The sequence below is a fragment of the Cryptomeria japonica genome, chromosome 1, assembly GCF_030272615.1.
Source record: "Cryptomeria japonica chromosome 1, Sugi_1.0, whole genome shotgun sequence".
NCBI lineage: Eukaryota > Viridiplantae > Streptophyta > Pinopsida > Cupressales > Cupressaceae > Cryptomeria > Cryptomeria japonica.
In genome coordinates, this window is record NC_081405.1 from 428,104,301 (window position 1) to 428,129,033 (window position 24,733).

The 24,733-nt window shown below is 37.8% G+C and overlaps 1 protein-coding gene across 3 annotated transcripts in view; it reads right to left on the reverse strand.

The window, feature by feature from the left end:
• Positions 1-24,733, reverse strand: part of LOC131065063 (nuclear pore complex protein NUP85) — a 169,476-nt gene that overhangs the window by 16,497 nt on the left and 128,246 nt on the right. For 2 of the 3 annotated variants that reach the window (XM_057999480.2, XM_057999467.2), the window contains 2 exons: positions 6,269-6,339; positions 5,966-6,077 (listed from right to left, as the gene is read on the reverse strand). In XM_057999480.2, coding sequence (XP_057855463.2) covers positions 5,966-6,077; positions 6,269-6,339 — 183 coding nt within the window. The remainder of the gene's footprint in view (positions 1-5,965; positions 6,078-6,268; positions 6,340-24,733) is intronic. The other variant, XM_057999472.2, reaches the window with a different exon arrangement.

A 24,733-nucleotide genomic window follows, 5' to 3' on the forward strand; every position in this document is an offset into this window, starting at 1 on the left:
GAGGGGCAAGTTCGTGCAAATTGGTTTCTTGCTTGCTTACTCCTTTGTGTACTGAACCTGGGTAGACTGTTGCGACCGCTACATTCCAGTGTTTTCCCTGCACTCTCGACCACGCACGCATCCTCCACACATCTACCTCCAGCGTCCCCAACACTCCGAATATTTCCAAGTGTGTCGGACTTGGGTGGATTGTTCTAAACGCTACATTTTGAAACTTTCCTTGCACTCTTGGCCACATGCACATCCTCTACACGTCCACCTCCAGAGTCCCAACACTCCGAGTACTTCCAAGCTCTGACTCATCCCTGTGCTCCCTCCAACCGAGGGTCGGCGGATTACCTAATCACTTGACCTTGACCACCCTGTGGCCTCTTCTCACCTTTATTGGGGTCAAAATGTTTGCTGCTATATCTGATAAATTAAATACAAGAAATAATAATATAAATGATGATGTATACCAAACACAATAGTAAAATATATCTTTATTCGCATATGCAATTATTACAGAGAAGAAGACCAAAAGTGGTCGGCCAAGGATTACAATTGAACCAGCTATTACATACTACTTTCCTTGGTGGTACACAACACATTTAAAAAACCTAACGATTGCTGAGAGGAACACAACCGTCAACCAACCAACACATTAACTACCCGAGAGTGACAACCCACTTTATACAAATAATTAATACATTGGCAGATAACAAATATTATCAAACGTAACAATAGGCATTTTATGCTGACTACAATGATAGTTCTGAAAATAACATAAAAAACTACGCAACCTGAGAACGTATATTTCAGGTTTCATCATAGTTTCAAGTTACAAAATTTGCTACAAAAGAGAATGACCTAGTTCAAAAAATAGGTCTTGCAAATCAGATTGAAGCATGTAGAATAATAGCCTCCTAAACTGAAGGAGAGCTCCAAACAGCTGTCTTGTTGGTTTGATTCACCAAGCTAGCAGCCAGATAGTATACTCAAAAAACACCAAGTTGGCAGTCACTTAGGTCACTCAGAAAATTACTTGCAGCTCTTTCAAAATTTCCCCTTTCAACTCAAAAAACCTCTTAAATAGGTAGTCTGATCTAGGTGCTCAAGCATTGCAAAAAGAGTTGTCAAAACTTAGGCGACTTAGCCTAGAATCTCCACTTTTCTAAGTAGCTGGTACAGCCTGACTGAGTCTAATTTTTTATTGTAATAACCCCTTGAGCCTTTGAAAGTTGTCGTAAACTTGGTCCAAACTGTTGTGCAAGAAGTAACTGATGCAGCTCAATACCAAACAGCAGTAGGGTAGCTGATTTCAACTCCAAAATTACCTGGAAAGGGTGCAGCTAGGCAGACAAGCTGCTCACTTAGAAATACCAGCAATGAAGTTCCAAACTAATGTCTTTGTTGTCCAAATGAAACCCTTGAAGTAGGATTTCCCTACACACCCTCGGAAGATCTCTCACATCTGCAAGTATGAATCTTCATGAAGGATTTTATCTTCACAAAGTGGATTCTAAACCCTCAAGTTCAGCAAGCTCCTTAGGAGGCAAGAGAGGAAATAATCAACATAACATAACCCTAGAAAATGACTCAAGTTGCCTTTATAGCCTCTTTTATCCTAACGCCCTAATTAGGGTTCACTTTTTAAGAGCTTACCAAATGATTTTAACTTGAGATTACTTTACCTTTAATCTCTCACTAGTGCCTTCTCTTTCTCTCTCCTACAAAGGCACTCAACTTACACTCTGACTAGACTCATATTATAAGTGCGCTTTTGGGAATATATTACTTAAGCTAAAATATTGTTTTAACTTGGCAACTTAAAACATTACAAAATAGTAACTGATACCTCCCATTCTATTCTAATAAGCTGCTTGAAGAAGGAGAAAACAACTCACTCATCAATCCTCTATCCATCCCATTAGTCTACAAGGACCTGATGATAGACTAACCCTGATTACCGAGGCTGGCTAGGAAGGGGGCATTACAATATATCAATTCTCCAAGCAGAGATCATAAGCATTAATTCAACTTATCCAATGATCTTAATGATACAACAATTAAACAGAATGAAAGAACACATATCCACACAATGAACACCAGATACACGTGAACACCCAAAATGGGAAAAACCACGGTGAGAATAGCTGCATGGATTTACTGTCCAAATCCAGCCTCACAAAATTATGAATCACTTACAATCATGAAGTAGGAACCAACCTATAGGAGACACCAATCCCCAATTGTGGCTGCAGGCACCAATCCACTAGAGACACCAATCCCAACACAAAAATCTAAGCACCAACTCAGTAGGTAAGACACCAATCCTACCAGATAACAAAGATATGATTTGCGGACCTTCAAGAATCAAAACTGATAATTCTTGTACTTGGTCTAATCACCCTTTAGAAACTCTCCTTCACAGCATATTATATTCAGATAATGGCATACATAATTGGAATGCGACTCACATTACATCAAATCCAACTATACAACAATCATTCTGATTTTCGCATTGAAGCCCTAATTAGATAGCATTCCAGCAACACACACAACAACTGCTCAGCTAGGATAGATCCTAGACATCTGTTTATTTGAAAGACCATTTACAAGTTTTGCATTATGAATTTGGACTTATATTCCGGTACTGTATTCTCTTACACACCATAACTTACTGCTTCACATATGAAAATGGAACTATATCGTATTACAGAAGAGTAGTTCATAGATATATCCTTATTCTTGCACCCCATTTCAATAGAAGAAAACATGAACTTCTCAAATCTTGCTTTTCTTCACTAATTGGTTTGGTAGTAAAAGGCTCATGGTCAGGCTTGGCAAGCTGATTTTGGACTGGTCTTGAATTGAAGAAAAAATCTTAGCAAATGTTAAAAAATATTATCTGTAGCAAAAAAATTTCAATTGTTCTTGGCTGCTATTGTATTCCAGAACTTGCAATTTTCTGCAAGCTTGAGGAGCCTGTGAATCAGTTAACTTGGGCTTGCAGATTCCTGCTCAATTCACTAAATTGGGGAAAATCAGTCAAAAATGGTGATCAATTGTTTTAATAAAAATCATGCTTTTTAAGGGGCAATTAATCTCAATTTTGGTGAATTTCCGTACTTATGCTTCTTTGCTCATAGATAACTCAACTCTCCACCAATTTTCGTTGTTTGACTTTGTCACGGTGATCTTGAGCTATGGAGTAGTAAGTCATGATGATTTTTGACCTGTTTTCATCCAAGAAGTCAACTAAAAATAAAATAAGGGAATTCTTTAGTTTTAAATCTGCAGCCAGCTATTTATTTGTAAATTTTTCTCTTCTAATACAATGGGAACTACCCCCTCTGGTAGCACTTTGCCAAAAAAGAAAAAAATATCTGCCATCAGCAATGTTAGCGAATGCATCATGATAAAAATGAGGGAATTCTTTAGTTGTAAAGGGAATAGGCACAAATATTAATGGTGACGTGGCATTTTGGGACAGAATCAAGACCTTTGAAGATCATTTGCTGGGTGCTACAGATCACTATGGCTGGCGTAAGAATTAAATAGCAGATTGTGGCATGAGTTTGGAAGCTAGTACCAGAGTTGGCTAGGTGTACTTGGCACTATAGACACCCCTTTTTGGCTGGTGGACCTCATACAACTGTCCCTTGCTAATTGGAAATTACTTTAGCAGACTGGGATCAGAATTGAAGAAGAATCCAAAGGGGAAGATGAAGCCTATCCAAACCTTGGTGGGCCCACTGAAAGTTGCAGAAATTCTTTGGAGGTTGAATGCTAGATCTTGGAATTAACACATATTGTTATGAAGGATCCTGAAATAGAGGTCAGAATTTGCATTTGATAATATTCTGTACACTGAAACTCAAACCAGCAGATTGTAAAACTGACATGTTATTAATAGATTTTGGATATGTGCAGCGAGTATGTGATATGTTGCTTTCAAGTTTAATTGTGATGTCCCCTTCTAGCTAGACATCAGTGTCAGGTAGATTAGCCTATCATTTTGACCCTCGTAGGCTAATGAGTGTGGACAGAGGATCTTCTAAGGCAGAGACTTGGTCAATAGAGGTTTTTGTCTTCTCCAGAATTCAGTATGTTTCGTTTTGGCTTTCGTTTGGCTTCATTTGGAATTCAATTGCTATACTTACTATTTATAGTAAGTCAGAGGTTGATCGAGAAGGACCCTTTCTTTTTTTAGCAGGGCATATGGTCACACGGTGATTAGCAGTGTTCCATTTCAGATGGCATAGCAAAATAATAAGTATTTGGGGAGTTATTAATATTTAATTGGCCTAAGTGATGATTATTAATTAAAAGGTTATATTATTAAGTTATAACTTAACTTAATACTTGAGGGTCAAGTCATCATCGAAGGGGGGCCATTATTACAATTAAATATAGGGTCCAATATTAATGAGAAATTAAGGGGATTTCCTAAGTTTAAATGTTATTTAAAAATGCTTTTTAGAGGAAATTGAACCTCATGACGGCATATAAGGCTTTGCAAGAGAAATTGAACTTATTATGTTATTGGTTTTCTTTCAACTTGATTTGGAGAGCATTGGGATTTGGAGAGACCAAGGGTTTCTGCAAGTTTTCAGAGCTTTTTGGCATTGGAGTGCGTAGCTACTTCATTGTAACAGCCATTTGAGGTGGTGAAATATCCATTGAATTTGGCTTGCAGGAGAGCTTCATACAGAGGTTCTATTTGTGCTAAATTGGAAAAGAAATACAAAGAACACAAGGGTTTCGTGCATATCTATCCGCAGATCAAAATATGTAAAAGATTAATCATCTGCATATTAAAATTTGTACGGGCTGCTACAGTACACGTGAACAGTGCCACGCTACAGTACCAGCGCTACAGTACACATGAACAGTGATATCTATGAAATCTGCAGTTTAGTGTCGTGGAAGGGATTATATTCTGGATTTTACAAGGGTTAAGGAGCTAATTATCAGATTATTGTGAGATCTTTCATTGGAGACTATTTGATTGCTGCCATCTGGTCATTATTCCAGGTTCTTAATGTCTGCATCTGTATTTCAGTTGTAATTGCTGCTAATATTTGCCATTGCATAACGATCAAGTCATAGTCGATTCTCATTGCAAGCCAAAGTTTTGGCGATCAGATCATAATCAGCTTATACATCATTGTATATGAAAGGAAATTGAGGTTTCCTATGATATGTTTGTTAAAATGCCTTCTTGCTGTAGGTGTTCATTTGCATGGGTGAGTTGCTTGCCAAGTGTTCGCCTTAATGTCCCTTGACTGTAGACGCATACCAGCTATCTTATTGCATTAATTAGGTTGCATGGGAAGTTACCTAGTGCTGTGGCTTACCATAGTATGGTTAGTTTGCATATTTAAGTGTTTAAAAGAATTACCCATCAGCTGTAGCTGCCAATTTCAGTCAATTATCATTATTCCAGAACACTAAAAAATAGTTGCATTGCTTCTCCATCTAGTTTCAGTCATTTGAATACTTTCATTTGAGTCTATTTCAATTTGTGTAAACTTTATATGCCATTCTAATACAAACAAACAAGTATACAGCAGTTGTGGAGATGGATTGACAAAATGACTGAGTGCTGAGAGAAGAGAAATAAGTCAGATTTATTCAAAAAACACAAAAATCAATCAATCTGAAAACAAATGACAGCAAATTAGAGGATTCATGACAAGTGTTTGACGATATTCATTGAGCCTTAAATCAGCAAGTTAAGGGCAGTTTAGCAAGGGATATTACATTAATGCATGATTATTGTAATTGAAACTTGTTCCGAAATCAAAAAGACCATCCATCATATACATTGCCAATTAGAAAACTCTCCAAAGGAATGCACAGAAACTGTTTGATGAAATGGTTACACATTGAAGGAGTGGAAACCTGCAAACTTTGTTATTAAAATTTGTAAAGGAAGAGATATGCAACAAAATAAAAATTAGTGTGTTGAGTAGGTTACCTGCATCAAAGAACTGACAGCCTTCCGTGCAGCTCCAGTAACTTTTTGATTGTTTGTTTCATTTGAGCGTGCATCTTGCACAAACCGAAGAGCCTTCTTGAAGTCCCTATATCTAGTTTGTTGATTATCATCAGAGTATACAAAATAAAAAAACAAGCAAGCATTAAAATTCTTAATAAGCAAGAAAGGAATAGTGAACTATATTATGTACAGTAATTAAACAGAACAGGTGAAAAAGGTAGTTGCGATTTGTAGTCTAAGACACCTACAAGCTACCCTTGGATTCTAAAACAAGTGGCATACTTATGAAGAAATGCAAGTCCTCCAGCAGCTTCATTCTCTGATCCCAGCAAATCAATCAAGCCCTCCCATTGCTGTCACACAGAAAAAGAAATTGGTGAAGAGAAAGCAAGTTCTGTACCAAGGTCTAACACAAGTATATTCAGCAAAAGTAAAGATTAGAAATCTGGACCAAAACAAAATGACAGGACTTCAAACAGTTTTTTTTAAAAAAGCACCTGCCAAATGGATTCATAACTAACTAAACAATTCAATTATCTACACCTGAGCTATTTCTGTGCTACTAAAGATTACCTTAATGGATGGCCTTGAAGCAAGGCATCCACATATATGATCTTTCAACCCCTATGAAAGGAAAAGGATTGGAAGCCTACTCAGACACTTAAGGACCATAGTAGAAACCATCTTTCTTGCAAGTGAACATCATGTCAGTAATAAATTCGCAATTTAGTCTAGAAACAATATCTAGGAAAATAAGACATTTTTGGTATAAACAGAATAACCTAAATGGAGATGCAGATTTTTAGTGCATGTAGGGGAGGAGAAAATTGTCATATTGCAAGCAAAACCATTCCTGGAGACTTTGTATAAAAGGATATGTGAGGATTGAATTATTTATTACTTTTTAGGTAGTCCATTTCTTACAGATGTCAACAGAATAAGACTGCTGTATCTGTTGTTTTTTGTGGTTGCATATGCTCTGATTAATTTACTACTCGGATGTCCAATAAACACAAAATAATTAATTATAATTACTAGTTATAATGTGTTAATTATAACTGCATAACCACAAAATAATAAATTATAATTACTAGTTATAATGTGGTAATTATAACTGCCAAAGAACAATTTACCAATTACTATCAAACAAGATAGGTTGATGAAATAAGCTAGTTCTAAATCAAACAAAACCCAACTTAATAACTTATTTACTAATATATTACACTCAGAATTGTCAGATACCTCCAGCCCTCCTCTCCCACCTGTTTTATGGATACATGTATCCAAGTATCAGATACTACATTCACATACCTATACCCCTGGATCCTGTATCGAAACATATCTACTAGCCTATATCTGGGCCATATCCAATACATCTCGATACGGCACCACACTAATGGTGTCATATCTAGTTTAGGGTTTCTGAAAAAGCATTAAACATTTCCAATTAAAACATAAAAAGCTGTTCTCTCACAAATTTATACAAATCCTCAAGACACAAACATAATATAACATAATAAACAATATAAAGTAAAATCTAAAAGCCAGATATATATGAAAATAGAAAAAATATATTTTTTTAAGAATGTCCTATTCCCTTGGATACATAACTACAAATAATTGAGGATATGTATATTTTTACAATTGTCATATCTACCCAAATCTGTATAAGGGAATCTTTAAAATTCATCGTATCCATATTTGAGACCATATTTGTACCGAAGCAGCTTTGATTACACTTCATCAAAAGTTCTTGAGTAGAGAATTTTTTGTTTTGTTGAGAAGCATGTACCAACCATAAATGCTATTTAGTATTTGACAAGTATGACAACCAGTATCATAAAGAGAATGCTTAATTTACATTCTTCTAGCTATTAAGAGTTATAATAGCATTCACCAGAAAAAAAATCTCGTATTTGCGTATCTGTTAGTGTTTGTAAACATATGGGTATAATGGAAATACCAGTCTTAGTGATATGCTTAGTAGTAAAGTAGTTTAATGATTTTTTTTTACTTCATCAAATAATGTAATAATGAATTTATGTTCGCATAAATCATTTTAGGGTTTGTGTTGTTGCTTCCCTATACAATGATTATTGCTCTTTCAATAATATATCTTAGTTGCTGAATCGGAATTGGGCATGGGTACATGGGTACATAGGTAAGGCATGCCAGTCTGGGAAAATTATTGGGGGAGGCAGGCAGGAGGGTGGTTGGTTGGATACATTCTAGGTATGTCTATACAAATAAAATATATACATATTTACAGTCTAAAAATTATACTATATAAATATATAGCTATACTCAAAAAAAATTTAATGTGTCAAATATTAATAATAAGTATTAAATATAATTAAAGTATTAATTCATAAATATTAAAAAAATTATCATAGATTCAAGAAAGCATAATTTACTAAATAAAGTTAAAGTTGTCTATTTCGTTATAATAATAAAAATTATGTTGACTCGGTTGTTCCAAAAATGGTAGTGTCACAAGCAAAATACAATTTTGTAAAGAAGAACCAAGTAAATATTGACTCCTCCCTAAATGCCAATGAGGTTCGATATCCATGCTTAACATAAAAGCAGTAATCCACTTATATGCCAAAGAAAAAATTGAGAGCATAATCACCAGTTTTTATATCACCACTTTGTTCCTATTTGTGTAACCATGTTGTTAGAGTCTAGATATAAAATGTCCTTTTCTTCAAAGTCAAATGAAATGCATGGAATTGTTGCCCGTCATTGGAATTCCTTTGACCGAGCTAGAATTCCCCAAGCATGCTCATGATTGATTTCAAATGAATCTGCCCACAAAAACATGCCCTAGATAATTCTACAAGCATTTCATTCCTAAATCAAATTTCAAAATGAACCATAGTCAAGTGCACCTAACCTTTTTGCCAATTAAGTAACATGGTAATATATCCAAGAAGCATTTCTTTCTTCCAATTTCTCTCGAGCTTGAAATGATAATCGATTAATTACAAAGGAGGAGAAGACTCCTTAAATAGAGAGAAAAAACAATATTTCTAAAACAGAAATGATCAAGAATGAAATAAATTAAAGAAAGTTACCAAGACTAGCTAAACAACTTAAATGACCATTATAAGCTAAATATAACAATATTACTTTAATACTCTCCCTTAATGGTCATTCTACTAACTACACGAAGTTTGCCCCTAAATTTTAAGAATTTGTCCAGACTCAGGGACTTGGTAAGAATGTCTACAATCTGATCCTCAATTGGAACATACTACAACACTACCGATCCATCTTCAACAAGTTGTCGTATGAAATGACAAAGAAGTGCAAAATGTTTTGTACACTCATGGAAGACTAGATTTTTGGCAAGCTTTAACACCCCGTTGATGAGGGAAATTGTACTGCTACTCTTTCGGTCAGCACATAATAGAATGCTAAGTATCCTATCCTCTCTTGAATAAGGAAATCCCTAATGTTGTTTTAAATGGTCAAAGGGGACAACCTTAAGGTTCCAACTGTCAGGTCTTGACGGCTTAGGATAACCTAGCAATTGATGTGTTTTGTTGGTAAACACGAGGGGACTTACACTTGCGATAAAGATTGGCTTTGGAAAGGTTCTGCAAGTCATTCTTAAGACTTTACAAGTCTTCTACTCATCAGATTTCCATTAGACATGATGCTATTTTGGAGTATCGACTTCAGATTTGCAAAACAAATAGAAAAGAGTAAGAGAAAGAAACTGAGCTACTTTAACTAAAACATCTTTGGGCAAATAGACAGAAATTTCAAATTACCATCCTTTGTTTTGCCAATTAAACACAACTAGACAGAACCGGTGTAATCTTCAAGAGATAACTTGATTTTCAAACTACTACATACATATGTTGAATTCAAAATATTCATCCAACTAAGCATTAAGTAGTCGAACTAAACTCTTTAAAATGTCCAGACTAACCATACAAGGGGATTAACAATCAGCTAATCCTTAATGGTATGAACAGAAAATTTCCATCAAATATCAACCCAAAGAAACTGAAATGCATAACAGAAATTAAAATTTGGAAGAAGGGGAACCATGCACTCAAGAAAATAAACACAGATTTGCTTTTCATCAATTCTGTATAAATTTTGTCAAAGTTTCAAGAACAATTCTTTAACTTCTTACCAAAAATAGGAGAGAACAGATTTAACTAAACATGTGGCCCAGATTCATCCATACAACATGTGCAACCATGCCTAGTAAATATGGAACTCACCCCCCCCTTCCAACTAACTTAACAACCACCAGCAATAAAGTTGTCCCAAAAACTGCACAAAACAAAGCTCAAAAACAAAATAGAGTACTTCGGTAGTTGGAAGAAATAACTAACTTTGGGGACTGCACTTTTTGTCATCCCAAAGTAGATATTTTTCCCTTTTACAATAAAAAATCATCTTCATCATTTACGTACATTTTCCAGATATCTCGGCCTGTAGCTCACTCTTCCTGAACATATTCTTGAAACCTTATGCAGATGGCTGTTATCTTTGGTCCAAGGGGTGTAACTGTGGTGTTGATTCGGAACATGATGTCCTCACAATGTTTTTTTTACCATTTGCAGTGCCAACTTTCAATCCTCTATGTTGGTCTCATAATCTCACATTGTTGAATGCAGTTTGCTGGCCACTACCATATCATTCTTGGTATATGGAGCCCCATCATTATTTTTTAGCTGGCCTTTCCAACATAGTCTTAGCTCGTTATATTCCATCTTATGCCTCCAATTGCCAACCAAACTCTGCAGAAGTTGCATGCAATTAGTTCCAACACGTGCTAAGGTGCTATCTAAGTCTTCCCATCCATCATCGAAAAGGTCCATGTGATCCCTCTTTAATCTCATAGTTTGGTACCAGTTTACGAAGGTGCTGAATTCATGGGGTTCGATGATATGCTGGCCTGTAGGGATCTTGAAGAATGTCCAGAATAAGGCTATCATGACTAGAAGTGAGTTGTTAACTAACTCCCTTAATTTCTTGAGCTCCTCCTTGGTGGATGATATTGCTCGGATGGTCCGATCTATTTCATGCTCCAAAAAGGTCAAACTACGGAGTGTCTGATTTCCCATTTTTGTTACCATTTTTGAACCATTCTCGCATTACCCTGTCTGAAGCCCTCATCCTTTCAAATTCGGCGGTTGTCTTCTATGCTAGCGTTGCAGGAGGAATATAGGCCTCTTCAGCATGTTGCAGTGGCTTAAGTAGATGATCTATGTATCTCTCGACTTGCTCGAGCCTTATCTATGTAGCTCTCGGCTTGCTCGAGCCTTATCCATATCCCTCTCTACGGTCATCTTTTCCGATTGGCCTAGCATTGTCTCCACTAATTCTCTAAATTCTTCCACGTCTGACCTTTTGGTTGCCTTTCCCATTGGGATTGACACAACGTTGTAATCGGCAAGCCTGACCTCCTCGGCTAATTTGCCTTCTGGTGAGGCAGCAATGTGTACTGTCCAATTTCTTTGAGCATCCTTAGTCACCTTGGAATAGGTTTTGGGTTTCTTCTTGTCATTAACCAGAGGATATCCTATTCGGAAAAATAAGTCTTCTAGACTTATAGGTGGCCTCACTGCCACTTTCTTCTCAGTTCGGGCTTTCAACCACACTGGAGGTACCGATTGACCAGAAGTGACCACCATCTCTCTACCCTGCTCTTCTGAAGCTACAGTAGATTATGTTTCTTCTCTTGGCTGGTCAACTATGGATAGGAGTTGATTCCCCTTAGCATCTTGTTCCTTTTCTATGGTCGAGTTTTCTCCAACCTCACTCGGTAACTACTAGGGAATCTCAAATGCACGTTGTTCTTCATTTCAAGAGGGAGTCTCGTCCTTGTCATCCTCTTTATCCTCATTTTTACCCTCATTTTTTTCAGCCTCTTCATTACCCTCTTTACCATTTTCTTCATTGGGCCGAATTTCTCCTTCTTCAATTTGATTTTTGAGGCCCTCCAAATCAATGACCTACACCTCTGGCTTCTGCATATTAGGCTCCTCTTGGTCCGATGTTTGCATGACAATTGAATCTGCTTGCTACACATGAGGGATAGATTGTCGCTCTACCTCAGTCACATCTTCTGTTGCGGTGAGATCTTCTGGTGAGGTTGTAGCAAATGGTCTCCTTATTGTTAATTTCTTTCTAGCGAGAGCCTCGGGTGACTGGCTTTTATTGCTTTAGGACCTCTTTGATGCCCATGACACTTTGTTGGCCTTTTCCTTCTTTTGTTTCTTTTCAGGCTTCTTTTCACCCTATCCTTTTGCTGCACTCGATGCCTCTTCATCCTCTGATGAATGAGACTCGGGGTCTCCCATCAAATTGTAGGTGAATTGTAACCCATCATGGGTTAGTTCCTCAATGTGCTGATTTATCCAGGCATCAGTGTATCTCTCGGGTCCCTCCATTATGATTTCTAAACTGGTGACTGGATCTTTAGACCAATTGATTAAGGCAAGGGGGCAATCCTTTACGGCCTCATAGGCTTGATGCTGCACGCAATCTACATAGTCAACTAGTTGGTCTGGGACTCGGGCGTACTCATAAATTCTAATTTGGTGTAAGTTGAGCCTAGAGTTTTCCCTCTTGCGGACCTAAAAATCACCAACACAACTTGCCCAGTAATCTTCTATGTCCATTTTGTGCTTGTAGTGGCGGCCATAGGCCTTCTGCCCCAGTCCCATAAGATCAAAGCCTTTTCTGCAGTAATGTTCCTGCAAGCAGTATGAAGATAGTTCCTCAATCGACTGCTCGGCTTGCACAGGGGTTTTGAAGTACACATCGTTGTCCCCAATCGCCATTGGGAAGGAGACTCCTGAAACGTTTTTGTCTCTAAGAACTTGCCCAGCTGCATGTGCTTGTCGTACGACCTCTAGAAGTACCGTCTTATCGGTAGGATACTTGGGAAGTTGATATGGAGGGCCCTCAAAGCCTGAGATTCTCAAATAAGAGAATCAAGGAAACTGGATAAACCAAGCCCCATACCTCCATATCAACGTAATTGCTTGTTTGGACAACCTTTGTTGCAGCCCCTCTTGCATAGTTCTAACCATGCGCATGGTTAAGGCATCATTCACGCACTCATATTGATCCACTGCATATGCTATATTGTTCCTCTCCCTTTGGCTTATGTTGTAGAAGTGCAGCTGAGGGTAGCAGTCGTATACCTTTATCTGGTTGGGCCTCTTTCCAATGTTAACTAGGCGGATTAATCCCAACAACTTGGGATGTCATGCAAACATATACACCACATAAGAAGACATGGTAAAATATCTCTTTTCCACCAATTGTAATAGCTAAGCATGAATGTTATTGTTGATAATTTGAGCCCAATCAAACTTGATCTTCCCCACGAAGACCTCTTGTACGTAATAAAAAATCCACTCAAACAGATTGGAGTGGGGCAACCCCATGACACGGTTGAGAAGGGTGACCATGTCACCGTATTCTTCATTGAACTCACTCCTGTATACCTTTTTGAGGATCCTAGAGCTGTGGGGCCTCCTTTCTTTAAACCTTGTCATTCACTTTGCTCTTACACTTGGTGGGATTTTGGTTGTATATTCCTTGAGCCTCCTCCATTGGGACCACAATTGCCTCTTCATGGGTAGCGATGTTGAAAGCCTCTGCAATGGCCTCAGGGGAGAAATCTACTATCATCGTGTTGTTCACAAACACCATCTTGTCGTCTAGCTTGTAGTGCTTGGCGATTTCTACAATCAGCTCATAGTTTTGAATAGCTTGCGGGAATCCGGCAACTTGTGTTATCCCACTCTCCACCATTTTCTTTGCTCTCTAGTGGGTGTCCACGACATACACTCTGTCCCTGAACTATTGGATATCAATATGCCCGAAGTCTGTATCCCCCACATTTTCCCATTTGCTTTAGATTTTGGAGTCCCGCAATACTCCCTGGTATTCATATTTCATTTTTTCCAACTTGTGGGGGTTTTCAGTCTGAAACGTTCTCGGTGCTTCAGGAGCCTCAGAGGAATCAAACGCTTTGGGAGGCATCTACCCTGCACACCAAGACGTGAATTACAAGGCGGTCTTAAATGCAAAATGGGGTTAGCGGTGCCCAACAATAGCGTTAGTAACAAAATCATCAGCAAAGTGGCAATTAACAACATAATGGTGAAATTTCGAAAAAAGTGTTGTAAGTTTCTATTCTACTTTTCCAGATTTGTTGCATGGCTAGGAATCTTGGTTTTGGCACGGCTTTAAGTTTAAATTTTGTTGGCTTGGTGCATTTTGCAATTTTGGACTTGTTTTTGCCAAATGATGGGAAAATTTCGACATTTGCAAGCCCTCTTGATTAATGTTTTAAATTTTCTATCCTGGCTGTAGGTCCCGAAAATTTTACCAAGTTGAGGTTTTGATAGTGTTTGCACAACTAAGGTTTGCCCCTAAGTTTGATTCCTGAAAGTAAACTACATGCAAGCCCTAGCATTGAAATAACCCTATTCACTTGAATTTTAAAACGCGTTTACAATTACTACTCAAAGAGGAATACCTAGAGTGCTGCAATGTTTTGTTGAAGGCACGATTTTGGGTTGAAATGCGTTTTCCTCTATGAACTCCCTCTTGAAGCCTTCCTTTGTTTGAACAAAATGCCCTTGGGTTCGGTGGCTCTCACGGCTGTATATATATATTTTTTTTCTTTATTTGAACCTCTCTTACTTCATCATTTCGATCTCCCTTTGGTCATTTTGTTCGGTGATGACAACTCTTTTATTTCACTTTTGCGCCCCAAATTCATTTATGAATTCCAGCTTAACACTTTGGAGGGGCTTTTGAAGGCACCTTGGCTTCTAAAAAAACATGCAAACCTATTTCGTTCGATTCCCGCCCTTCTTTTCATTGACTTCCTTTGGTCATTTGAGGAATTTCAGCATTTTACTCAACGAGTGAAAGGCAGAATGAAAATGAACCTTCATTTCCCACGCCCCTGTTCGACTTGCTCACTTCGGAATACCCCTTTCGAGCCTCAACATGAAACACTGGCTATTTACTAAGAAGCTCGAGTCTCTTTCGGCATTTTAAAGGGCGGGATGAAGAAGGCATTTCACTTTTAAATGCTTCGATTTTAATTTGCCTCAACTTTAATATCGCCACCTTTTATTGGTATTTGCATTGGTGATTTAAACGCGAAATGGGAGTTAAAAGTATTTTGACTTAAATCCCCAAGGCATGCGAACTTCGCTCATATCAGCTTCGAGCTTTGACCTTAAAGCGTTATGTCTCCCTTTGGCATTCTTTTCAGCTTTTTAAACCATGAAATGTAACTAAGGCCATCTTAAACATAAACGCTAGGAAGGACCCCCATTTTCAGTATTCTTTTCAGCGAATGAGGGAGGTAATGTGAAAATCGCCTAGGCTTGGTTCACCTTTTCACTTGACCATAAGCCTTGGCAAAAATTTCGGCGAATTAGGGGGAAATTTAAAACACGCCTTAGCCTTGTGAAATGCCTCTTGTATTTTACTCACTATTCGCTTCACTAAAGGCCCCCCATTTCAGTATATAATTCAACGATTTAAGGACAAAAATGAGAAGAATGCTAGTGCAGGAACACCCAAGGCACCGTCAGGCGTCTATGAGGCAAATTATGAAGTTTTTGTGTTTTGATGGATAAAGGTTGTAAATAAGGTCTTTTAAGACCATATGTTGTGTAATAAGGTCATTTGAGACCATTGGATGTTAGGTCAAGTCCTATTAGGGTCATACTGTTAATATTGCTCAAAAATTGTCAAATTGTCAAAAGTTGTCGTTTTGTGAGAAATAAGTCTCAATGGGTCAAAATTGATATTTATTGGTATATATGGGTTTTTTGGATCTATTTGGACTTATCTAAGTGAATTTGAGTCATGGTTTGGTCTAGGATCAATTTTTAGGCAAAAGTTGCTCATATTGTCAAAAATTGTCAAAAGCAACTTTTTGTGTTTGAGAAGGTAGTTAAGTGTTTCTTAGTCATGTTGGTTAAAAAGGTGGTTATATCAGTTGGGATGATGTCAAAATGCTTTAAATATGCCTCCCCTTGGTCGAGCCATGGTTGTTGCCTGTTGGTGCTTTTTATAGCGGAAATTCAATCAATAAACTCTAATTTCTGCATTTTTCTTACGTTTTTCTCTAGAATAGTCAATTTGTACGGAGTTGTACGGATCCCCATAACCTACACGTGACATTTTTGGAAAGAGGGGAGAGTTACCTTTCATTTGGCTTTGGTTTGGGCTCATTTCATTGAGTTTTGAGTGAAATATTGAATTTTTTGTAAAAACAGTCGAGAAACCCTCCTTACCTAGGGCTTGAACACAAAAATTGTAATAACTCCCATGTCCACCATGGGAAAATTCTTATTTTTGGTGGAATGTTAGTTTTTTGTATGTACTTTCATATTCCTTTGGTTGCAGGGCAGAATGAGGAGTTTGGGTGGAGATATTTATTGCCCTAGGCCTGGCATCTCTATGTGACAGGCCTAGGAAGGTGACTTAAGGCTGCAATAAGTGGAACAGCAGAAGAAATTGACCCATTGGATGCCTAAATATGATGGAAAGGGACTTTTAGAGGCTGAATACAAGTGTTGGTGCCCTGAGTTGAGTGTTGGAGTGGTCAATGTTGTGTAACCTTATGTGGAGGCCAATTTGGAAGCCTAAAATCATGAGTGTCTTAGGACAGTCATATAAGACCATTGTGAAACCTGTCAAAAGTCTTTTGTGTCACTTTGTTTTGTAGAAACCAATCTTACTTGATGTCCTTGAAGTGTTTCCAAGTGGCTAATATGCTGGTTAAGTGTAAACTTCCATTGGGAAGGCCCTAATCCTAGTAGCCCGGGTAGGTGCAAGACTTCACTTTCTTGTCTTTCAAGCTTTGTCAAATTAAGTTAAGTTGTTTTTGGGATATTATAAGTGTCCCAATCATGTCCAAGCCATTGGTTTCACAAAATGAAGGGGTTAAGGCTTTGCTGCCCCAAGTAATGCATTTTCTTGTCAATTAGGAGCCCGGATGTAACAAGGGTTGAAGGGGTTGAAGACTAGAAGACCCCACTAAACTCTTAGATTTGTGATAAGTGGTTTGGACCTTCCTTGCGCCTCTGCATCATATTGGTATCAGAGCAAGTGAGTAGGTTCTTTGAAGTTGAGAGAAGGGAGTTTGGGTAGTTGAAGGCAAGATGCCTCCAAAAAGTGGATCAGCAGTTGCTAGGGAATTGAAAGCCCTAAAAGAGAAGGTTTCAACCTTAAAAGCCAAAGATGGAGAAGAAGAACCAATGAAGTTGAAAGTGAGCAATAAGAAGGTGAAAATGAAGTCCCTCAAGAGGTAGAGTTGGATCCGGAGGAAGAAAGGACAGTTAGGCTCTTGAAGGCAGTGAAGGCGGGTGACCACAAAGCCAAGGCAGATCTACCAATGTATGGTGGTATATTAGATGGTGAAGAGCTCGTTGATTCGAATGGGGCTGTAGAAAATTACTTAGAGTGTGTGGAAATGGAAGAAAATTAGATGGTTAAGGTGGCCAAATCAAGATTGAAAGGTCATGCTTTGTTATGGTGGGATTGTGTGCAAGTTGATAGGTGGGAGAAGGACAAACCAAAAATAACTTCATGGAACAAGATGGTGGAGAAGTTGAAAGCAAAGTTCTTGCCTAATGACTACAATGTTCAGTTATAGAAGAGGCTCCAAAATCTAAAAGCAAAAGATATGGATGTGCAAGCATACACTAAGGAATTTCATAAGTTGGATATAAGAGCAGCACATGAGGAAGATGATGAAGAAAAGGTGGCAAGGTACCCTAATGGGCTGAGGTACAATATTCAAGATGAACTTAGTCTCACAACACCAAGAACAATAAAGGAGTGCTATAAGTTGGCTATGAAGACTGAGGACAAGTTGCAAAGAAGGCAAGAGAGACAAGGATGAGGTAGAGGAAACACCAACAGAAGAAGAGGAACAAGACAGCCTCAAGAAGACCAAGGAGACACAAGCAAAGGTAAAGAACAAGCTACTGATTTCAGAGGAGGATTTAGAGGCACAAGAGGTAGGTTTGGAGGAGGTAGACGTTCAACTACATTCACAGGAAGATGCTACAATTGTAATGAAGTTGGTCATCCAACATTCAAGTGTCCAGAAAGACAACGTTCATCCTCAGGAGGTGAAAGAAGAGGTGCGAAAAGGGTTCAACTTGTGCAAGAAGAGGATGAAGGAAGTGTTAATTCTCCAAGAGGATGTGAACCAGAAATTGGAGAAGCATTGATGCTAAGGAGGACGCTCTTGAACAAGCCCAAGGACAAGGAGATTACACAAAGGAGATCACTCTTCAGAACCAATTGCAAAAGAAAAGGTAAAGTATGTAAGATGGTAATAGATTCTGGTTCAACAAATAATATGGTGTCTAAGGAAATAATGGATAAATTGAACTTGGGAATAATTCCTCATCACACTCCTTTCAAAGCATCTTGGGTAAGTGATACTCAATCACTTTTGGTAGATGAACAAGCTTATGTTGATTTTCAGATTGGAGAATATAAGGATAGGGTTTTGTCTAACATTTTGCCCATGGATTGTAGTCAACTACTTTTAGGAAGGCCATGGCAATTTGATAGGCTATGATGGATATGCTAACACATACACCATCAAGAAGGATGGGAGAACTTTTGTGTTGACACCATTACAAGAGGATGCTGAAGCAAAGAAGGGAGCCAAGATCATCTTGCTGGGTTAGAAAGAATTTGTGAAAGACAATGAAGGAGAGACCAAGGAAGTTGAAGATACCTCAAGGAATGAGGTTGCCAAAAATCAGAATTTAAAGGTGGTTTCAGTTTTGAAGGATGGGGATCGGGTGGTGAAGCCTAAGGTGGATCAGAAGAGGGTCCAAGAGCAAGTCTATAAGAAGCCACAAGGTGGTTGGAAGGATGGAGGTGCAATCAAAGTGGGGACCATTGTTTGTCCTCTAGAGCCAACAAGAATTGAAAAGAAATCATTTTCTGCCATTGCAACAGTTCAAGGAGCAGCAAGTAAGGTTTTGAATGCAGGTGTTCAGACAGAGATGACAGTACATAGGGATAACAAGTCAAGTGCAGGCCTAGTTGCAAGCAACCAACCATGGAAAGGAGTGCACAGAGGCTACAGTGCTAGGCATGAGACTTTGATTCTATGGAAGCAATTTGCAGCCCAGAGATCATGGGAAAGAAATGGAGCAGCAGAGAAGAAGGGTAGAGCAGGACAAAGAGACCCCTCATGGGACATGAATTCTTTTCTAGAAGGGGTGTATGGTGCAGGAGAACCCAAGGCACCATCAGGCATCTATGAGGCGAATTATGAAGTTTTTGTGTTTTGATGGATAAAGATTGTAAATAAGGTCTTTTAAGACCATATGTGATGTAATAAGGTCATTTGAGACCATTGAATGTTAGGTCAAGTCCTATTAAGGTCATACTGTTAATATTGCTCACAAATTGTCAAATTGTCAAAAGTTGTCGTTTTGTGACAAATAAGTCTCAATGGGTCAAAATTGATGTTTAATGGTATGTAAGGGTTTTTGGGATCTATCTGGACTTATCTAAGTGAGTTTGAGTCATGGTGGTCTAGGATCGAGTTTTAGGCAAAAGTTGCTCATAATGTCAAAAATTGTCAAAAGCAACTTTTTGTGTTTGAGAAGGTAATTAGGCGTTTGTTAGTCATGTTGGTTAAAAGGTGGTTAAATCAGTTGGGATGATGTCAAAATGCTTTAAATATGCCTCCCCTTGGTCGCGGCATGGTTGTTGGTGCTTTGTAGTTTGTACAATGGAAATTCAATAAATAAACGCTGATTTCTGCATTTTTTTCTCGAGAAAAGTCAATTTCTACGGAGTTGTACGGATCCCCATGACCTGCACGTGACATTTTTGGATAGAGGGGAGAGTTACCTTTCATTTGGCTTTAGTTTGGGCTCATTTCATTGAGTTTTAAGTGATATATTGATTTTTTTGTGAAAACAGTCCAGAAACCCTCCTTACCTAGGGCTTGAACACAAAAATTGTAATAACTCCCATGTCCACCGTGGGAAAATTCTGATTTTTGGTGGAATGTTAATTTTTTGTATGTACTTTCATATTCCTTTGGTTGCAGGGCAGAATGAGGAGTTTGGGTGGAGATATTTGATGCCCTAGGCCTGGCATCTCTATGTGACAGGCCTAGGAAAGTGACTTAAGGCTGCAATAAGTGGAACAGCAGAAGAAATTGACCCATTGGATGCCTAAATATGATGGAAAGGGACTTTTAGAGGCTGAATACAAGTGTTGGTGCCCTGAGTTGAGTGTTGGAGTGGTCAATGTTGTGTAACCTTATGTGGAGGCCAATTTGGAAGCCTAAAATCATGAGTGTCTTAGGACAGTCATATAAGACCATTGTGAAACCTGTCAAAAGTCTTTTGTGTCACTTTGTTTTGTAGAAACCAATCTTACTTGATGTCCTTGAAGTGTTTCCAAGTGGCTAATATGCTGGTTGGGTGTAAACTTCCATTGGGAAGGCCCTAATCCTAGTAGCCCGGGTAGGTGCAAGACTTCACTTTCTTGTCTTCCAAGCTTTGTCAAATTAAGTTAAGTTGTTTTTGGGGTATTATAAGTGTCCCAATCATGTCCAAGCCATTGGTTTCACAAAATGAAGGGGTCAAGGCTTTGCTGCCCCAAGTAATGCATTTTCTTGTCAATTAGGAGCCCAGTGTTTAACCCGTGGGGTGTGGTATTAATATTGCATATCAACAGTCAGATAATAACCATAGGATAGAATAGTAACCAGAAAACAAGAGCATATATAAAGACACAGTCGAGGGTTGCGGTTACCACCCGTGGGGAACCGTCGTGCAACAGACAACTACCCTCGACGACACTAACATACTTAACTAACGTAGCTTAACAAGTAGTACAAAGCCCATTTTAAAACCAACACCCGGGTGTAACAAGGGTTGAAGGGGTTGAAGACTAGAAGATCCCACTGAACTCTTAGAGTTGTGATAAGTGGTTTGGACCTTCCTCGTGCCTCTGCATCAAAGGCATGTCAATTTTTTAACATAAGGACTTAGCTTAAATTGGCCCATCTTCCCTTTGTTGTTGAACATTCAATGCCTTTTTCGACATAGTCAAGAGTGATATAAAAATTGCTTCACTTCATGCCTAAGTCTATTTTACATATTGCCATAGGAGGGACCTTTTCAGACATTTTTCTGAGGCAAAATATTTCAATTTTGAAGTGCAACATATTACTCCTGGTACATTCTACTTGAACTTGACCCTCAGAACGCTTAGAGTTTTGATGCCTTGATCTGAACACGCTTCAATAACCCTTTTTGCTCTCTATAAGCACTAGATATCTTCGTTCTACCTTGGACTTTGTAAAGTTTGAACTCATAACCTGAACCTTGCTTCTTGAGCCTCATAGCTCCTTTGGATCCTATTCTCTATATTTCAGCTTCCTACTTTGCCAACCTAACAAACTCCTATTTGAAGCCTCGACGAGATAAAACGAAGAAAGGGGGTCCCTGCCGATGACGGGGAGTGTGTGCAAGGCACAACACATCCCTTGGTTGTCACAAAACAAGAGCAAAGGCCTTGGTTGAGACATTTGCATGTCAAAAAGCATTTGTCGAAGCCATACTGCCTCTCATGCTACTTTGACAATTCCCCAATACTCTGCTTTTGTCCAAGAAAGAGCTACTGCATGTTGTTTCTTACTAGTCCATGTGACTACACCTGTACCAAGACTAAAAACATTTTCAAAAGTAGACTTCTTGTCATCAACAAAACCTACCCAATCCGAATCTGTGAAACCAATCATCCAAGGATCTTTGCTTCTCCTATATAGATGTAATGTCCCCCTTTGGGAATTTACCTAAATTTGTCCCGAGGCAACAATTCCAACTTAAAGTAAGAATTGTAATCTATTATTAAGTATAATTTAATCAAAAGAAGATATTTATTACAATATTTAACCTAAAATTCCAAGACTAGTTCGGAAGATGGAACTTATCTTGATAGCTTCCTTCTAAATAGAAATCTTCTTTTACAAATTCGTAGGTATCAACCCACAAGAGGCACCAACCCCTCCTTTTAAAGGATGATGGATGATCCTATTCTTCACAAGTTCGCTATAGCTCACTTCTTCAGACTGTCATAATCTCCTTCTCAGACCAGCTATAACCTGGTCATAAATATGTCACACAAAGTGATCACCAACACTTCACATAAATCTGCTATATCACTCCTTATATCCTTCTCATCAAAATCTGCCATTTATCTTCTCAGACTCTTTTGAATCTGCTCATAAATCCCTCAAAATATTTCTCCAATATGCTTCATAGGTTGCTCAAAAACCCTTCATAATCTGCCTATATGAATCTTCACCAATCTGCCATAATCTTTTGTATCCTCTCTTTTATTTAATCTTCAATCTTCCTTCACATCAATTTCCTTGGTACATATGCTTTTTGGTCTTTTTAATTTTTACACACACACCTCCCTCTCCATATCATTTTACACCAATTATAATCCTCTTTATACCTTTATTCTTTCTTGAAGAGAAAGACATCACTCTTTACTAGGAAAACATCCCAAAAATTATCGCACCTTTTGCAAACTAGTTGCTGATCTTTAATTTAATATTAGTTGCTGTCATTGTTAATAACTTCCACCTTGAATGATAATCACTACTTATTAATATATCATCATTTCCTTTATACTTAATAATATGGATCAATGTCTTCTTATTATAAAGAAATCATTAATACAGTTGTTGAATATAATCCTTCCTTAATCATACTTTTTGGAAGAGAACATTCTCACTACCATTCTAAATCGCACCATTTCAATTTTAATCACATCTTTGGTCTTTGATTAGTTACGTGGTGACTTTGTCTCTGCTGAATTGTCTTTGTATGAACCTGACTTAGTTGTACTTTTTGCTGCCTTTGTTTCTTATATTTGTTAATCGCTGATCATATAAATATTGCCTTTGTATATTAAGCATATCCTTCACTGGTGAAATCGCTGAGTTCATATTAATTTCTATTTTGAATAACCACCATAGCTTTTAAAAGCAGATCACTGCATACAAATACATGGATTGCTTTGTATAATCAATGACATTTCTGGTATTTTAATCATTATTTACCATCACACCTTGACAATGTAAATCGCACTTGTCTTTTCGATTAATTGCTGCATTATTAATCATCGTACTCACTGACCATTCTTTGTCGCTATTTTATAGTAAATCACTGTCTTTTATGGAATATATGAACTGTTCCTTTTTACGAGCCACCCTTATTATTATCCACATATCTTGTTGTCTAGACAGTTTGCTTACTTTCTTCTATCGCTGTCTCTTTCTGACTTCCTTTTAAACTGCCGGGACTTCTTTATTTTAGCCACTTTCTCTTTGCATATTGCTTATACTTAATTGTTGCTTTTTGTATACCAATGTTGCTCTTCATCATCTTAGAGAGTTCAACTTGTTCATTAATTATTGTCTATGAAGTCAACCATGCCACGATTTGATAATGAAGTTGCTTCTAGTTTAGTCGGCCAAGACATATCATCAAAATCTTCTTTAATAAAATCGTTTTTCACATATTAATGAAGTCGACTTTATTCTTAATCAGCCACCCTTGTTGTTCATAATATATTGCTGCTCCATTGACTTCAAATGGGACCTCTTGATCGATTTCTTGTCTTTGTGACTTGTTCCATAATTTAGGGGCCTTTGGCCTTAACAAGATATACATCACTTTTACTTTGACATTGATGATACTTAGTGAAAAATAAATTGAATGAATGATTCAATAATCGGATGATTACATTGAACGATATACACACGTATATATAGAGGTTACAAGACAATGTTCTATAATTAGAACATAACGTTAAAGTAAAAGATTAAAGAGCTAAAAGCCAAATTAAGCTTAAAAGCTAATTAATTAAAAAGAAAAAGCTAAATGCTAAATAAAGCTTAAAAGCTAATTAACTAAAAAGCTAAATGACCATTAAACAAGGAACTAAATATAGGTGACTAAAATATAATTAAATATTCTAATACCCTCCCTTAATGGTCGATCTATCTACTAACTACCCTACAGAAGACACTGCAGGTCTTTTGATGACAAATGAAAAGAACACTTTGTTGTGGTTAGACCCTCCCTGGATCTGAAAAGTGTTAATGACCAAGAATACCAAAAGCCATCCAAGCTAATGTAGCCTTCACACGCGAATTAGAGATCTGGCACACGCGAATTACTTAAGCCTGAAACAATGATTTTGAGGAAAAAATCAGCAAACCCTTTTGCAGAAGAGTACCAACTCCAAAACTGACTGCAAGATACCACAGTTGCAGATGTTCGCCCTGGCAGGTGCGACCCAAACTAACTGCAACAAAGCACGATTTTGAAGAAAAAACCATCAAACCCTGAAATAGGAACCCTCAAAAAGAGAATTTACGATTTTGAGGAGAAAATCAAAAAACCAAGAAATCTGAGGTTACAAATCATCGTTTTTGTGGAAAAAAACGATAAAACCCAGATAACTAAAATCTTACACAAATATCACGGATTACAGATGAGATAATTTTTAAGGGAAAATTATAAACCCTGTGAACAATTTTTGAGGAAAAAATCGTGAAAACCCTCCCATGATTTTTTGTGGAAAAAATCAAAAAACTGACAAACAATTTTTCAGGAAAAAATCGTGAAAACCTTGGAACTTATAAGACAAGGTCTGGCC